This window comes from Papio anubis, chromosome 9 (assembly GCF_008728515.1).
Source record: "Papio anubis isolate 15944 chromosome 9, Panubis1.0, whole genome shotgun sequence".
Classification (NCBI taxonomy): Eukaryota; Metazoa; Chordata; class Mammalia; order Primates; family Cercopithecidae; genus Papio; species Papio anubis.
In genome coordinates, this window is record NC_044984.1 from 4,680,468 (window position 1) to 4,695,693 (window position 15,226).

Here is a 15,226-nt window from a genome sequence, read left to right on the forward strand (position 1 = left end):
CATTGGACACCTTCTATGTGCCAGCTACCACAGTGACATTTTCAATTAGTGAATAAGGGTTGGTTGAACAATCACTTGCATACCCAGTGACACCCGTCTGGTATAAGTCAGCAGTGTGATATACTGCCCATAAAAAGCCAGTAGGTGGTATTGGTATGGCTGGTGTTGGTCCTGTGCTTGGATCAGTCCCTTTGAGATGGGGTTGGGAAATAGGATTTTGCCTGTTCCGCTGTTTAGCAAGCTGAACATTGGTTGTTCTTGTGTAGACAGTGTTCTAGATGTCTTTTCTGTGTTGTTAATTGAAGATGACGCAAGCACTAATTTGAACAGTTCTTTGTATGGATTGTTTGTTAACAAATAATGTTTTAATCCTATAATCCACAACACTTTGTTTACACCTCTTTTTTTAGCATTAAAGTTTGACTTAGTTTTTTAATATATGTCTTTCTCATCGAATATTTTGTAAGTTCTTTGATGCATTGGGGGTCTTATTCAACTTTTTGTCCCCCCTATTGATTAACATAGTATATCGTACAGAGTAAACAATTAGTTAATATTAATGAAATTGTTGACTGACCTTTTTTAGTTTCTTTTTTTTCCCTTGTGGGAAACAAAGTCCCAGGGGTAAGAAGTGATTCCTAACACTTCAGCAACCAGTACAGTCAGGTTTCTTTAAAGGGCCTCAGCCTCAGGATTCCTTGATAATGCAGAACATGATGTATACTGGATTTCTAACTTAGAGTAGGCCTTAAATGGTATAGAGTAATGACAGTGCGCAGAGCTGTCAACTTTTTTTAAAAAATAATTTTGGCTTAAAAAAATTTAAAAAAAATTTTTCTATAGAAATAGAGAAAGGGTTTTACAGTTTTGCCCAGGCTGGTCTAGAACTCCTGGGCTCAAGTGATGCACCCACCTTGGCCTCCCAAAGCGCTGGGATTACAGGCATGAGTCACCACACCTGGCCAAATTTAGCTTTAAGTTAAATCATTGCTGTTTAAAAGTTTAAGTAATAGGAATTTCAATACTGTTATGAAAACCAACTTATCACATAAAGCTTTGAGATCCTGTGTCTGGAGTTCTTAACCAATTCTTTTATTTTTTTTCTTCCAGAAACTTCGATTTTGAGGATGTTTATGTGAAGATTCCCCAGGCGATTGCTCAAGCGTCCAAGGAAGCTGGAGTTGAAAAATTCATTCATGTTTCCCATCTGAATGCGAATATTAAAAGCTCTTCTAGATATTTGAGAAATAAGGTAAGTAACAACTTGATCTGGGAAGTGGTTCACAGAGCCAGAGTTTCTTGGCCCATTTGAAACATGATTTCAGTGAGAAGGGTTTATCATCAGCATATCTAGAATTAAAAGGTTTTCTGATTCCCTGTATCCAGAACTAGGGGTGTGTGTGTGTGATATTTTGACATTTTGATTGATTGCCTTCTGTTTGCAGGGAACTGTGTTAAGGGGTTCCAGAGTTGGCTAGACTACGTTACTTTTGGCATTCAGATACTTAAAGTTTCTTTGGGGCATCACTGAATTATACAGAAGCCATCACAGATTTCTGCCAAAGGAATCATACCTGTGTCATCTACCATGGTTAAAGGACCATGTTTCTTTCTCACCCCTTGCATTGTAGTGGTTTTATGCCAGTCTTAAAGAGGCAGTGTGAAGGCTCAGAATGACAGGGATTAGTATTTGCCAGGGAAGATGCCTATTCACATAGTACTTATGCTCCTTTTACTCCCAGAAATGCCATACCTAGAGACTGACCACTGTCGTTTGGTGTCAGTCTGTAACCTAAGTGAAACACGTTCATTGTTAGGGACTCAGAAGGGCTATCCGCGTCTGACAGTATGCTTAACATTTGGATTCTGCCATATGGGAGACTGTTTTGAGTCATACTGATAAGGACCACAGAGTTCCTTGATAATGGTTCCACATTTTTGACTCGCCACATTAATTTACTGGATAAACTATTCATTAAGCACCTACTATGTATCACATGTTGTGTTAAGCACTGTGGCTACAGTAGTAAATGGAGAGAAAATAAGAGAATACTTGTGCCTGCCTCTGCCCAAACATTCATAAAATCATCAGAATTTCATGACTGTTTGGAAGGAAATGGGAGGTGTCAATGGGGAGGAAGAGAGAGGAGTCAAAGATGTCCAGCCCTCTGGCTGAAGCCGCTGGGTAGACGATAGTACTGTTGAATAAGATGGGAAATACTTGAGAGGAACTAGGCTCTAGGGCAGTGACGCTTAGCCTTACTTGCACATTAAAGCCACTGAGGGAGCTTTTACAAATTCTGATGCCTAGGCTGTGCCGCAGACCAATTAAAACAATTTCTGGGGTTGCAGCTTCAGCACCAGTATTTTCTAACTCTCTAGGTGATTCCAAGGGCAGCAAAGATTGAGGAGCACTATTTGACTTGAGAGAATGGAAGATGATTGAGTTTTGGACTCATGTTTCAGGTGCATTTCAGATGTGTGTCAATCTTCCGGGTAACTGGTATGTAGGGTCAGAAGAGAGGTCTGGGTTGGAGACAGAAATGTGGGAGTTACCAGCATTTCTTGTTAGTTGAAGTAATGAGAGGGGTTAAGATGGCTGAAGATTGAGAAGGGAGTTTCAGATTGGGCCCAGAACATACCAATGGTTAGGAATCTGGTAGAGAAGGAAGCACCTGCAGAAACCCTAACCAATCACACAGAAAGACGAAGCAGGACATGATAAGGCAGAAGGGAAACCAGGAGAGCACAGTGCTGGGGAAGCCATGGCAAGACAGTCTCACAGGAGGAAGTGAATCCTTATGAATGCCATTGAGAAGTCAAGCAAGATGACAACTGTAAAGTCACCTTGGATCTACTGACTTGGAGGTCATTGATGATCTTATCAAGAATAGATTCAGTGCAAAGGTTGGAGCAGAATCCAGAATGCGGGTGAGTGAAGAGTGAGTTGGAACTGAGGAAGTGGGAATGGTAAGGGTAGGTACGTTTTCAGGTAGCTTGACTGGCAAGAGGAAGATGAAAGACTGAGAGGATAGAAGCTGGAGGGGGCTGTGGAGTTGGTTTTTTTTTTTTTAAGGTAGAGGATCTACATTGTTTAAATGCCGATAGGGAGATGCTGGTAAAAAGAGTGAAGCTGAAGGTGTGGAAGAGACAGTAAATTGCACAGGTTCCTGAGAAAGTGAGAGGACGTGAGCTGTAAAGCATTGGAAGTGGCGCTGTTGCTCCCATCAGGTAAGATAGAAGGAGAAAATTGTGCTTTATATACCAGAGTTTGTAGATTTAGTGGTGAGAGCTTGAGGTGATTTTTCCTCTACTGTCTTATATTTTGTTTTTTATTAGAAGGCAAAGTCATTAACTGGAAGGAAAAGAAAAGAAAGGGATGTCTGAAATTTGAATAGAATAGAACATGTTTCAGATTGTCTCATGGGAAAGTAAATTAATTAGAGGAAAACACAATTTTTGGGAAATGTTGAGGGCCCGGTTAAAATTGGAGGTGTGAATTTATAGTGGTACCAATTCATGATTTTTATTGATTTATTTTCCTGCCAGCTGCTCAAGGCAGTGGGAGTACATGGCCCAAGGGAGGCAAATGGAGTTCTTCTAGGATTAGAATTTTGCCTGGGATGGCTAGAGTAAAGGACAGAGGATGGTTTACAATATTGGCAAGAGAGTGATGAGAAGATGGCCTATGGGACCTAATCTGGAATTCAGAGGGGAGGACAGGAACAGTCGGAAGAGCTGATACAGGGGAAGCAGATTCAATGTACTAGAGTTCTGGAGAAGGTTGAGAAACAGGTATCCTGGGAGCAGATGAACAAAGAACAAGCAGGCTGGAAATTGTAGGAAATGGACATGTCTTCATGTAATACCTCAGAAGAGGAGCAATTCCAGATGTTGATATGGTAGTGGTGAAACTGAGTTAAGAATGGTAGAGGTGGAAGGAAGAGGAGGTCATTGGAGTTGAGCAGCTCAAGAACCTGAGAAGTCCAAGCCCACTTGGACATTGATGTCCCCCCAGTGGTGATGGAAGTAGAAAGGAAGACTGAATTAGGTGCTGATGTCTTCATCGAACAAGAAGGCTTGCCTAGGAGGCTAGGAGATGATAATAAATAAGGATGGTACAGCAATTGAGATCAGGAAGATTAGTGACTCTATCTCCACCTCCTTTGGATATGTAGGTACTGCTGACACTTCCATTATTGTAGCCCACTGCCACCGTTCTGTCCTTTTCCTAGCAGGCTGCTTGCTAGATGGTTGACACAAACTAGAGAATCTGTAAATCGAAGGAAAAATGGAGGCTGAAAAAATTCTACTTTGATTTTTCTCCTTCTTCAATGTAAGCTTCCCTTAAAATAAAAAAATAGGGAGAGACCCAACCAAAGCTGTAAGGTGCAGGACATTTTTGTGGATTATATGTTTTAAAAGTTCTGTGTAACTGAGTTTTATGAATTACACGATTACCTTTATCTGGAGGAAAATATCACCTTTGAAATACAAGTCATGTCTTAATAGTGGAAAGAGTGGATGCTTTATTCACTTGTCTCAAAACTCAAAACAAGTTTGTCTGATTGTCGTTTAGGCTGTTGGAGAGAAAGCAGTGAGAGATGCATTTCCAGAAGCCATTATCATAAAGCCGTCAGACATCTTTGGAAGAGAGGATAGATTCCTTAATTCTTTTGCACGTACGTATTCTTTCTTAATGGTAGAAGAGAGGGATACTGATTAACCAAGTTGAAGTTGCTTAAGCTAACAGTTTTCTCTGATTGACAGACTAAGGATATATTTTTTCTTTCCTAGTTGCCTTTTTCTCCCCTAAGTTTGTATTTTCGTAGTCAGTGTAGTCTTTGTTATATTCCATATCAAAAGAAGCAACTTAGATTAATAGAAAGAGCATGAACTTGGGAGTCAGAGACTTGAGTTTAAGTCTTGGCCCAGCTAACTCTGTGACTTGGCAGATATTCGAGTATCACATGGAATAGTTTCTTTATCCTAAAACCCCCTCCCTATGTTATATGTATTGATTCTTACCCTCCTACCTACCCCCAACCCCAGACAACCACTGATCTTTTTATTGTCTGTATAGTTTTGCTTTTTCCAGGATATTAGAATCATGCAGTATGTAGCCTTTTTAGGTGGACTTCTTTCACTTAGCAATATGCATTTAAGATTCTTTCATTTCTTTTCATAGCTTGATAACTCATTTCTTTATATAGCTGAATAGTATTCCATAGTGTGCATTCCATTGTACTGGATATTGGTTTAACCAATTTAGGTGTTTCTATCTTGTTTTTCCCCCTGTTGCTTATGTCCACCTAACATCTGTAATAATTTCTACTTAAAAAATTTGTGGTAAAATATATGTAGTATAAAATTTCCCATCTGCTATGGGCTAAATTATGCCCCCTCAAAATTCGTATGTTGAAGCCTTAACACCATTGTGAGTTTATTTAGAGTTAGGACTTTGGAGGTAATTATGGTTAAATGAGGCCATAAGGGTGAGGTCATAATTCAGTAGGATTGGTGGCCTTATAAGAAGAGGCAGAAAGAGAGGTCTGTCTCTCCCTGTGTGCACATACTGAGGAGAAGCCATATGTGAGGACACAGCAAGAAGTCTGCTGTCTACAAGCCAGAAGGAGAGCCCTCACCAGGAACCAAACTGGCTGGCACTTTGATCTTGAATTTGCCAGCCTCCAGAACTGTGAGAAAATACATTTTTATTGTATAAGCCACCCAGTCGATGGTATTTTGTTATGGTAGCCTGAGCAGACCAAAGTAGATTTTGGTACCAAGAAGCGGGGTGCTGCTGTAACAAATACCTAAAAATATGAACGTGCCTTTGCAACTAGGTAAAAGTAGAGGCTAGAAGAGTTTTGAGGTACCTGGTAGAAATATGGACGTTAAGGGTGATTTTTGTAAGGTCTCAGATGAAAATGAATAATATGTCATTGGAACTGGAGGAAAGGTGACCCATATTATAAAATGGCAAAGAAATTGGCTGACCTGTATGTGTTCTAGTAGAAGGTAGAACTTGTGAGTGATGAAATTGTTTATTCAGCTGAGAAGATTTCTAAGTACAAAGTATTGAAGAAGTGCCTTGGTTCCTCCCGACTGCTTATAATAAAATACAAAAAGAGAGAAAGATGAAATGAAGAAGGACTTGCTAAGCAAAAAGGAACCAGAACCTGAAGATTTGGAAAATTCTCAGCTTATCCATATTGCAAAAAATGAGGAAGCTTGTTTTGAAGAGAACACTAGGAGTGCAGCTGAACGACCGTTTGATGAAGAGCCTGTGGATGCGACTCACAAACTGATAAACTGTCTCAGCAGAAGCCAGGAATAGAGATGAGATTACATCAGCAAAGTCACCACCAGTTTGAACTAGAAGGGGCAGAATGAAAGAAGCCTGTCAGACTTCTGATATCCTACAGGACCAGACCATAGAGCTATTTGGCTGTGAATTTGAGCTATTCTTCAAGAAAAGGGAAGAATGACGCCAAAAGTGGTTCAGAGATGTTTAGAACTACCTCTTTGGTTTCAAAGGATGGAGCCATTGCCTCACTTTCAACAGACCATATGGTCTGTGTCAGAGGCCTGGGAGGTGGGACCACCCAGAGTCTTGGAGGTACAGCTGCCTGGTCGTTGGGACTGTAGCCGTCTGGAACCTTTGAGGTGTGACCCTCTGCCCAGCAGAGCTACTGGGGTGGGACTACTGCCCCAATAGGTCCTGGAAGTTAGAACTACCGCTTCAGTGGGTCCTGAAGGTGAGACTACCACCTCTGTGAATCTAGAAGGCAATGCATCTAGGCAGAGAAGATTATTCTTGATTTTTATAGCCACCCTAATGGTTGTAAGGTGGTATTTCATTGTGTGTGTTTTTGATTAGATTCTAAAATCTAATAGAATTTACCTTGCTAAATTTTGGACTTGCTTGGGACTTGTCACCCTTTCTTCTTTCTTACGTCTTCCTTTTAGAATAGGAATGTCTATCTTAGGCCTGTCTCACCGCAGTATTTTGGAAGCACATAACTTGTCTGGTTTCACATGTTCATAGTTAGGAATTTTGCCTCAGGATGACCCATACCTTGAGTCTTATCTATATCTGATTTAGATATTATTTGGGTGAGACTTTGGAGTTTAGAGTCTTAAGACTAAGACAGGATTAAGACCCTTTTAACTATTTATAAGAATACAGTTCATTAGAATTAAGTTATTTACATTGTTGTACAACCAATCCCCAGAACTTTTTCTTCTTGTAAAACTGAAATTCTGTACCCCTTGAACAACTCTCTGTTTCCTCCTTCCCCCTAGACCCTGGCAACTACCATTCTGCTTTTGGTTTCTATGAATTTGACCACCTCATATAAGTGCAATCATCCAGTATTTGTCTTTTTGTAGCTGGCTTATTTGACTTAGCCTAATATGCTCAAGGTTCATCCATGTTGTACCGTGTGATGTGATTTCCTTCCTGCTGAAGACTGAATAATATTCTGTTGTGTGTGTTTACCACATTCTGTTTAATAAGCCGTCCATCAGTGGATACTTGGGTTGCTTCCCACTTTTGGCTATTGTGAATGCTGCTGCATGGTCAATGTGACCATGTGACCATGGATGTACGAAATTTCCCTGATTCAGTTATTTGTTGTATGTACTGAGAAGTGGAATTCTGTATCATATGGTTTATCTGTTTTTACTTTTTTGACAAGCTACCATAGTGCGTTCCATAGTGGCTGTACCATTTTACATTGCCACCAATAGTGCACAAGGTTTCCAGTTTCTCCAGGTCTTTGTCAACATTTGTTATTTTCTGTTTTTTTGATAATAGCCGTCCTAATGGTTGTAAGGTGGTATTTCATTGTGTGTGTTTTTTTTTTGTTTTTGTTTTTGAGATTGGGTCTTGCTCTGTCACCTAGGCAGTGATACAGTCGCAGCTCACTGCAGCCTTGAACTCCTGGGCTCAGGGGATTCTCTTGCCTCAGTTTCCTACATAGGTGGGACTACAGGTGTGTACCACCACACCTGGCTAAAAATATATAAATATCTTTGTAGAGACAGGTCTTGCTCTCTTGCCCGGGCTGGACTCGAACTCCTGGCCTCAAGCAGTCTTTTTGCCCCAGCCTCCCAAAGTGCTGGGATTATAGGCATGGGCCACCATGCCTGGCCACAATGTGGTTTTGATTTATGTTTTCCTAATGATTAGTGATGTTGAGCATCTTTTCATGTGCTTTTCGGCTACTTTATTATTTGGAGAAATGTCTATTCATGTCCTTGGCTAATTTTTAAAATTGGGTTGTTTATTTTTTGTTATCGAGTTGTAGGAGTTTATTTATTCAGAACGTTAAATGCTTTTCAGACATGTGATTTGTAAAGTTTTCTCTCATTTTTTAGTTTGCCTCTTCACTCTGTTAATTGTGTTCTTTGCGGCACAGAAGTTTTTAATTTTGATGTAGTCAGGTTTATCTATTTTTACTTTTGTTGCCCATGCTTTTAGTATTGTGTCTAAGGAGTCATTGCCAAGTCCAGTGCCATGAAGCTTTCTCCTTTTTGTCTAAGAGTTTTAGTTTTAGCTCTTAGGTTTAGGTCTTTGATCCATTTTGACTTAGTTTGGGTATATGGTATGAGGTAAGGGTCCAATTTTATTCTTTTGCATGTGGGTATCCAGTATGTTGAAAAGATTATCTTTCCCTGTTGATTGGTCTTGGTGCTTTTGTTGGAAATCATTTGACCATATATGCAAGAGTTATTTTTCTCTATTCCATTGCTCTGTATCTTTGTCTTTATGCCACTGTTTTGATCACTACACTGTTTTGATTGCTGTGCCTTTGTAATAAGTTTTGAAATCAGAAAGTGTGAGACTTCCAAAAATTTGTTCTTTTTCAAGATTGTTTTGGCTGTTTAAAGGAATCCCTTTAAAGTCCATATGAATTTTAAGATGCAGTTTTCTATATTTCTGCAAAAATAAAAAGCCATTGGGATTTTGATAGGGATTGCATTAAATCTGAGATTGCTTTGGGTAGAATTGACATGTGTCTTAGTCCATTTTGTGGTGCAACAAACGTTGAGTAATTTATAAAGAAGAGAAATTTATTTCTAACAGTTCAGGAGGCTGGGAATCTCAAGATCCAGGTGCTGTCATCTTGTGAGGGCCTTCTTGCTGTGTGCTTACATGGTAGAAGGTGGAAGGGTAAAAGGGACAAATGCTATGTCCCCACATGGCAGAAGAGGAGAAGAGCAAGCTAGCTGAATGCTGCATGAAGCCTCCTTTATGAGGTCCTTAATCCCTGAGGGAGCACCCTCATGACCTAATTATCTGTTAGTTCCTGTCACATTGGCAACGTCTGAACTTTGGAGGGAACATATTTAAAACATAGCAACATCCTGACACTATTAAGTCTTCCATTCCATGAACTTGGGATGCCTTTCCATTTAATTGTGCCTTTAATTTCTTTCAGGAATGTTTTGTGATTTTCAGCATGTGTCTTTTGCCACTTTGATAAAGTTTATTTTTAAGTATTTTATTCTTTATTGTATTATTGTGAATAATTTCTACTCTTTTTTTGAGACGGAGTCTCACTCTGTCACCCAGGCTGGAGTGCAGCGGCACAATCTTGGCTTACTGCAACCTCTGCCTCCCAGGTTCAAGCGATTCTCTGGCCTCAGCCTCCCAAGTAGCTGGGACTACAGGTGTGTGCCAACACGCCCAGCTAATTTTTGTATTTTTAGTAGAGATGGAGTTTCACCATATTGGCCAGTCTGGTCTCAAACTCCTGACCTTGTGATCCGCCCATCTTGGCCTCCCAAAGTGCTGGAATTGCAGGCATGAGCCACTGTACCCGGCCTAATTTCTACTCTTAAATGCTTTAATAAAAAAAAAATTAAAAAAATAAAAAACTTTTTTAACCTAACATTTAAACTACTTGGGATTTGTTTTAGTTTATGGTGAGAACTAAAACATTATCTCACGTTTTTTTCAAATAGCAGAATAATTGTGCCAGCACCATATATCAACTAATATTTCCATCAGGCCCTTTTTCTGGGTTATCTGTGCTGTATCACTCATCTGTTGATACAGCAGCAGAACGCATCTAGATATTGACTAGATAGACAGCTCATCTGTTCTGTTGCCGTATCAACAGATAAGTATGATAAGGAGGAAGAGTTCTGTGTTTCTCTTTAGAATGGGTGCAGCTAGAGTCCAGTCTTGGGCATGGCGATGCTTTAGCATTGCAGAGCAGACTAGTTGTCAAGCCATTTGACCTCTATTCTTTGTTCGTCACGGTTTTAAACGTTTGGCCTTTTTATTTTCCGTGTTTGTTATCTGGAAAGCTAATGACTGCCTTTTGTAAGTGCATTTACTTCCTCAGAGTCAGCTACATTCATTATATTATTTCTATTATGCACAATAATTATGTTAATCTTAAGATTGTTGGGTCTTAGAGCAACTTAAACCTTCTCAGTGTAGTTCTCATTCTTTCTTCCACTAGATCTGCGTCAGTTTGTTCTTATACCCATTGGATCTTTGAGCTGGACGACAGTTAAACAACCAGTATATGTAAGTACTTGGATGAAGGGGGTCAGAAAGGGATTTTTGATGAATTCAGATTTGGGTGATCAGGTTTCTGGTTTTGTCCTAATTTAGTAACTCTGTCATTTTCTTTGTCACCTTGTGTCAGCTAGCTCCCTCTCAGTTTACTTAAGAGGTACATGCCTTCTCTCTGTGTTCACTTGTTCATTCATTTAAGAAAAAATTATTGAACTCCTAATGTGCTAGACACATCATACATGTCACATATCATTAGGGAAATAAAGATATTAACTAGATAGACACAAATTGCTATTCTCAAATTGCTTTCAGTATGAGGCAGATAAGTAAAGCAGTTATTGTACAATGTGATGAGTGCTATGATAAGGAGAGGGTTTTATGTAATTACATCAGAAGGGCACCTAATCTAGACTTGGGCATCTCAGAAGGAAGGGCGTTTAGGGTAAAACCTTAAAGATGACTAAAGGTAAGCCTGATGAAGGGAGTTGGGGAAGAGTATTACATGCGGAGGGAACGGTATATACAGGGGCCCAGAGGTGAAAGAGCATGTTGGATTCCATGTTAGATTGAACCAAGTTTTCTCAGTAGTGGCACTATTGACATTTTGAGCCAGATAATTCTTCGTTATGGGGGTTGTTGAAGGATATTTAGCAGTATTCGTGCCCTCTAGCCACTAGATGCCAGTCACACCATCCTTCAGATGTGACAACTGAAAATGACTCCAGACAGTTGTCAACTGTCCCCTGGGGGCCAAAATCACTATTACTATTTTTGAAAATCAAAATGGTAGAATATTAGCAATTCCATATGGTTCAGCCTAATAGTTTGTGATGCTTAATAAGAGAGTTGGGAGTGGTAAGAGATGAGCTTGGCAAGTTGTGGGCAAAAGCAAATCAGAAAGGCCTCAAGCTATCTGAGGGTAAGTGCATTCCTACTACAGAAAATACTTGGATGAGCCTTGGATTATACGTACTTGGAAAATACTTGGATAGCAGGGATTATTTGAGCTCTAGGGAAGACTCATTCTTTTAAGAAGCTTTCTGGGAATAGATAATGCCATTATTTTAACTTTACATTTTCTTTGTTGAGATCAGTGTGGCCTTCTGCCTTTCTCCTTCCTTCCCTCCTTTTTCCCTTCTTTCTTTCTATCTCTCCATCTCCCATTCTCTCTCTTTTTCAACAATTACTTAAACATATATTATAATTTCTTATAGGTCGTAGATGTGTCCAAAGGAATTGTTAACATAGTTAAGGATCCCGATGCCAGCGGGAAAACCTTTGCTTTCGTTGGGTAAGTGCTTAGAGTTTGAATTTTAAAATGTGCTATTATAATGAAGGAATCAATATCTACATTAGTTACTAACAGATTTATTTGTTGCACTTTTACAATATCAGAATCTCCTCATTGCTTGCATTAAATCAGAATTTGAGGGAACCTGGAATCTACTTTAATGAATGATTCTCCTGTTACCAAAGTCTGAGAACCACTGCCCTAGACTATTACATATACTTAGTCCCGTGGCCCTTAGCGATGGTTTTGTACTACTCCAGTGGTGTTTTTAAATATAAAAGGATATTGCTGTAAATTCTAAAACACAAACAAAACACTTTCAGGGAGTGAGTATGGTTATAAAACCACATTAATTTTGATGGAGTATCACAATGACCCCAGATACTGAAAATGGGTGGTTGATAGCACAATTACTAGTGCTATGCAAGATTGATTATTTCTTTTATGCTCTTTGCTAAAATTTGCTCTCAGAAAAAAATGGGTACAGTTAAGCTATGTGACTTACCTGAAATTACTAAATCATGTCACAGCTAAGCTTAGGACTTTTTTTGCTGAATTAACTAAACGTCAAAAACTGAGACTTCATTTGCCAAGTTGAGAGGTATCAAATTCACCTAGTAAGTGGTTCAGAACACTGTGATTCTGTGAAGCAAACTAGTGACAGTTGGCATCTGTGAAAGTGAAGGATCTGGCTCAGTAATTAAGGGGTAGCCTAATTCCTAAGAAATATTTGCCTCTAGAGGAAAATGACACTTTTCTCTTTAAGCCAAGAGGCATAGAATATATTCCCAGAATTCTGAATCTATACATTGTTCTGTTCCACTATTATTATTTAACAAACAATTTTTTTCAGTGTGAAAAGCTCTTGGTTTTCCATGTCAACTAGCAGCTGCGAAACATATTTCTCCTTTTCAGTTCCCAGTTTGGTACATTAGCATGCAATCAGTTATATAGTCTAGGGGAAGAATTATAATTCGGTATATTCAATACAGGTTTCATAAAATACTAAACACAAAAGACATTAGTTCTAGTGAAGAGGTACATGGACTAGGATTTCAGGGAATAAATGAGCAGAAATGGCTTTGTGAACTTTACTTGCTCCAGCTCTGGATGAGTTGCACGTTTTCCTTTTTACCTTTGCCCAGCCACTATCCTCTCGTCTGGGCTCCAGTAAGTCATTCTTGTCTGGCGTAATGATGGGAAAAATAATACTAGACATTGCCGTGTAGATATTTTTCTTCTTGAAATTGTAGATACACATCTACACATTTCTTGTCTCTTCAACCCCAGGAAAAAATCTTTGCTTTTTTCTCTGATATTTTGAGGCTAAGGCAGTGGCATAAGACTGTAATTTAACTCCTAGGTTTTTTGTAGTTATGAATTACATTATGTTGGTCCATTCTATTTGCCATTCATTCATAAAATACCTATTGATACACACTCATACATACACACAGCTGTGATGATGAATAAACACATTCAGCAAAATCACGATGTATAAGATCAGCATAGAAAAATCAATATATACTAGTAAATGAACAATCTGAAAATAAAATTAAGAAAAGAATTTTATTCACAGCAGCATCAAAAATAATAGAATATTTAAGTATAAGTTTAACAATTTAATTTGTTGTATTATACCTAATAAGCAACAAGACATCCCATGTTCATGGATTGGATGAGTCAGTATGATTAAAATGATAAGTTCCTTCAAACTGATCAACAAATTCAACTTAATTTTATCAAAATTCCAACAGACTTTTTCGCAGAAGTTGATAAATTGATTCTAAATTTATATAGTAATGCAAAGACCCACAATAGACAAAACCATTAAGTTTCATAATTTTGAAACTTAACAGCTATAATTATCAAGATAGTGTGGTACTGACATAAAAATTGACATATAGATGAATTAACCAGAATTGATAGTTCGGAAATAAATCTTTATGGACAACTGATTTTTGAAAAAGGTGGTATGGCATTTCAAAGGGGAAAGGATAGTCTTTTTAAAAAATTATTATTATTATTATACTTTAAGTTCTAGGGTACATGTGCATAACGTGCAGGTTTGTTACATGTGTATACTTGTGCCATGTTGCTGTGCTGCACCCATCAACTCGTCAGCACCCATCAACTCGTCATTTACATCAGGTATAACTCCCAATGCAATCCCTCCCCCCTCCCCCCTCCTCATGATAGGCCCCAGTGTGTAATGTTCCCCTTCCCGAGTCCAAGTGATCTCATTGTTCAGTTCCCACCTATGAGTGAGAACATGCGGTGTTTGGTTTTCTGTTCTTGTGATAGTTTGCTAAGAATGATGGTTTCCAGCTGCATCCATGTCCCTACAAAGGACACAAACTCATCCTTTTTTATGGCTGCATAGTATTCCATGGTGTATATGTGCCACATTTTCTTAATCCAGTCTGTCACTGATGGACATTTGGGTTGATTCCAAGTCTTTGCTATTGTGAATAGTGCCGCAATAAACATACGTGTGCATGTGTCTTTATAGCAGCATGATTTATAATCCTTTGGGTATATACCCAGTAGTGGGATGGCTGGGTCACATGGTACATCTAGTTCTAGATCCTTGAGGAATCGCCATACTGTTTTCCATAATGGTTGAACTAGTTTACAATCCCACCAACAGTGTAAAAGTGTTCCTATTTCTCCACATCCTCTCCAGCACCTGTTGTTTCCTGACTTTTTAATGATTGCCATTCTCACTGGTGTGAGATGGTATCTCATTGTGGTTTTGATTTGCATTTCTCTGATGGCCAGTGATGATGAGCATTTTTTCATGTGTCTGTTGGCTGTATGAATGTCTTCTTTTGAGAAATGTCTGTTCATAAAGGATAGTCTTTTCAAGAAATGGTTTTGGGATATACACATTAAAAAAAGAAGAACTTAGACTCCTACCTCGCACTGTACACGAAAAAATTAAAATAATTCTGACACTTCAGTGTAAAAGTTATAAAACAAGGATTGCTGACCAGATGGCCGAATAGGAACACCTCCAGTCTGCAGCTCCCAGTGAGATTGACGCAGAAGGCGAGTGATTTCTGCATTTCTGACTGAGGTACCTGGTTCATCTCATTGGGACTGGTTGGGCAGTGGGTGCAGCCCAAGGAGGGTGAGCCAAAACAGGGTGGGGTGTTGTCTCACCTGGGAAGCTTAAGGGATCGGGGAACTCCCTCTCCTATCCAAGGGAAGCCATTAGGGACTGTACCATGCGCTGTGGCCCAGTTACTGCGCTTTTCCTGCTGTCTTTGCAACCCACAGACCAGGAGATTCACTCTGGTGCCCATACCTCCGGGGACCTGGGTTTCGAGCACAAAACGGCAACTGTTTGGGCAGACACTGAGCTAGCCACAGGAGTTTTTTTCCATACCCCA

The 15,226-nt window shown here is 39.3% G+C and overlaps 1 protein-coding gene across 4 annotated transcripts in view; it reads left to right on the forward strand.

The window, feature by feature from the left end:
• Positions 1–15,226, forward strand: part of NDUFA9 (NADH:ubiquinone oxidoreductase subunit A9) — a 42,667-nt gene that overhangs the window by 12,308 nt on the left and 15,133 nt on the right. For all 4 annotated transcript variants that reach the window (XM_021921926.2, XM_009180016.3, XM_021921925.2 and 1 more), the window contains 4 exons: positions 1,111–1,252; positions 4,580–4,682; positions 10,482–10,549; positions 11,755–11,831. In XM_021921926.2, the coding sequence (XP_021777618.2) occupies positions 1,111–1,252; positions 4,580–4,682; positions 10,482–10,549; positions 11,755–11,831 (390 nt within the window). The remainder of the gene's footprint in view (positions 1–1,110; positions 1,253–4,579; positions 4,683–10,481; positions 10,550–11,754; positions 11,832–15,226) is intronic.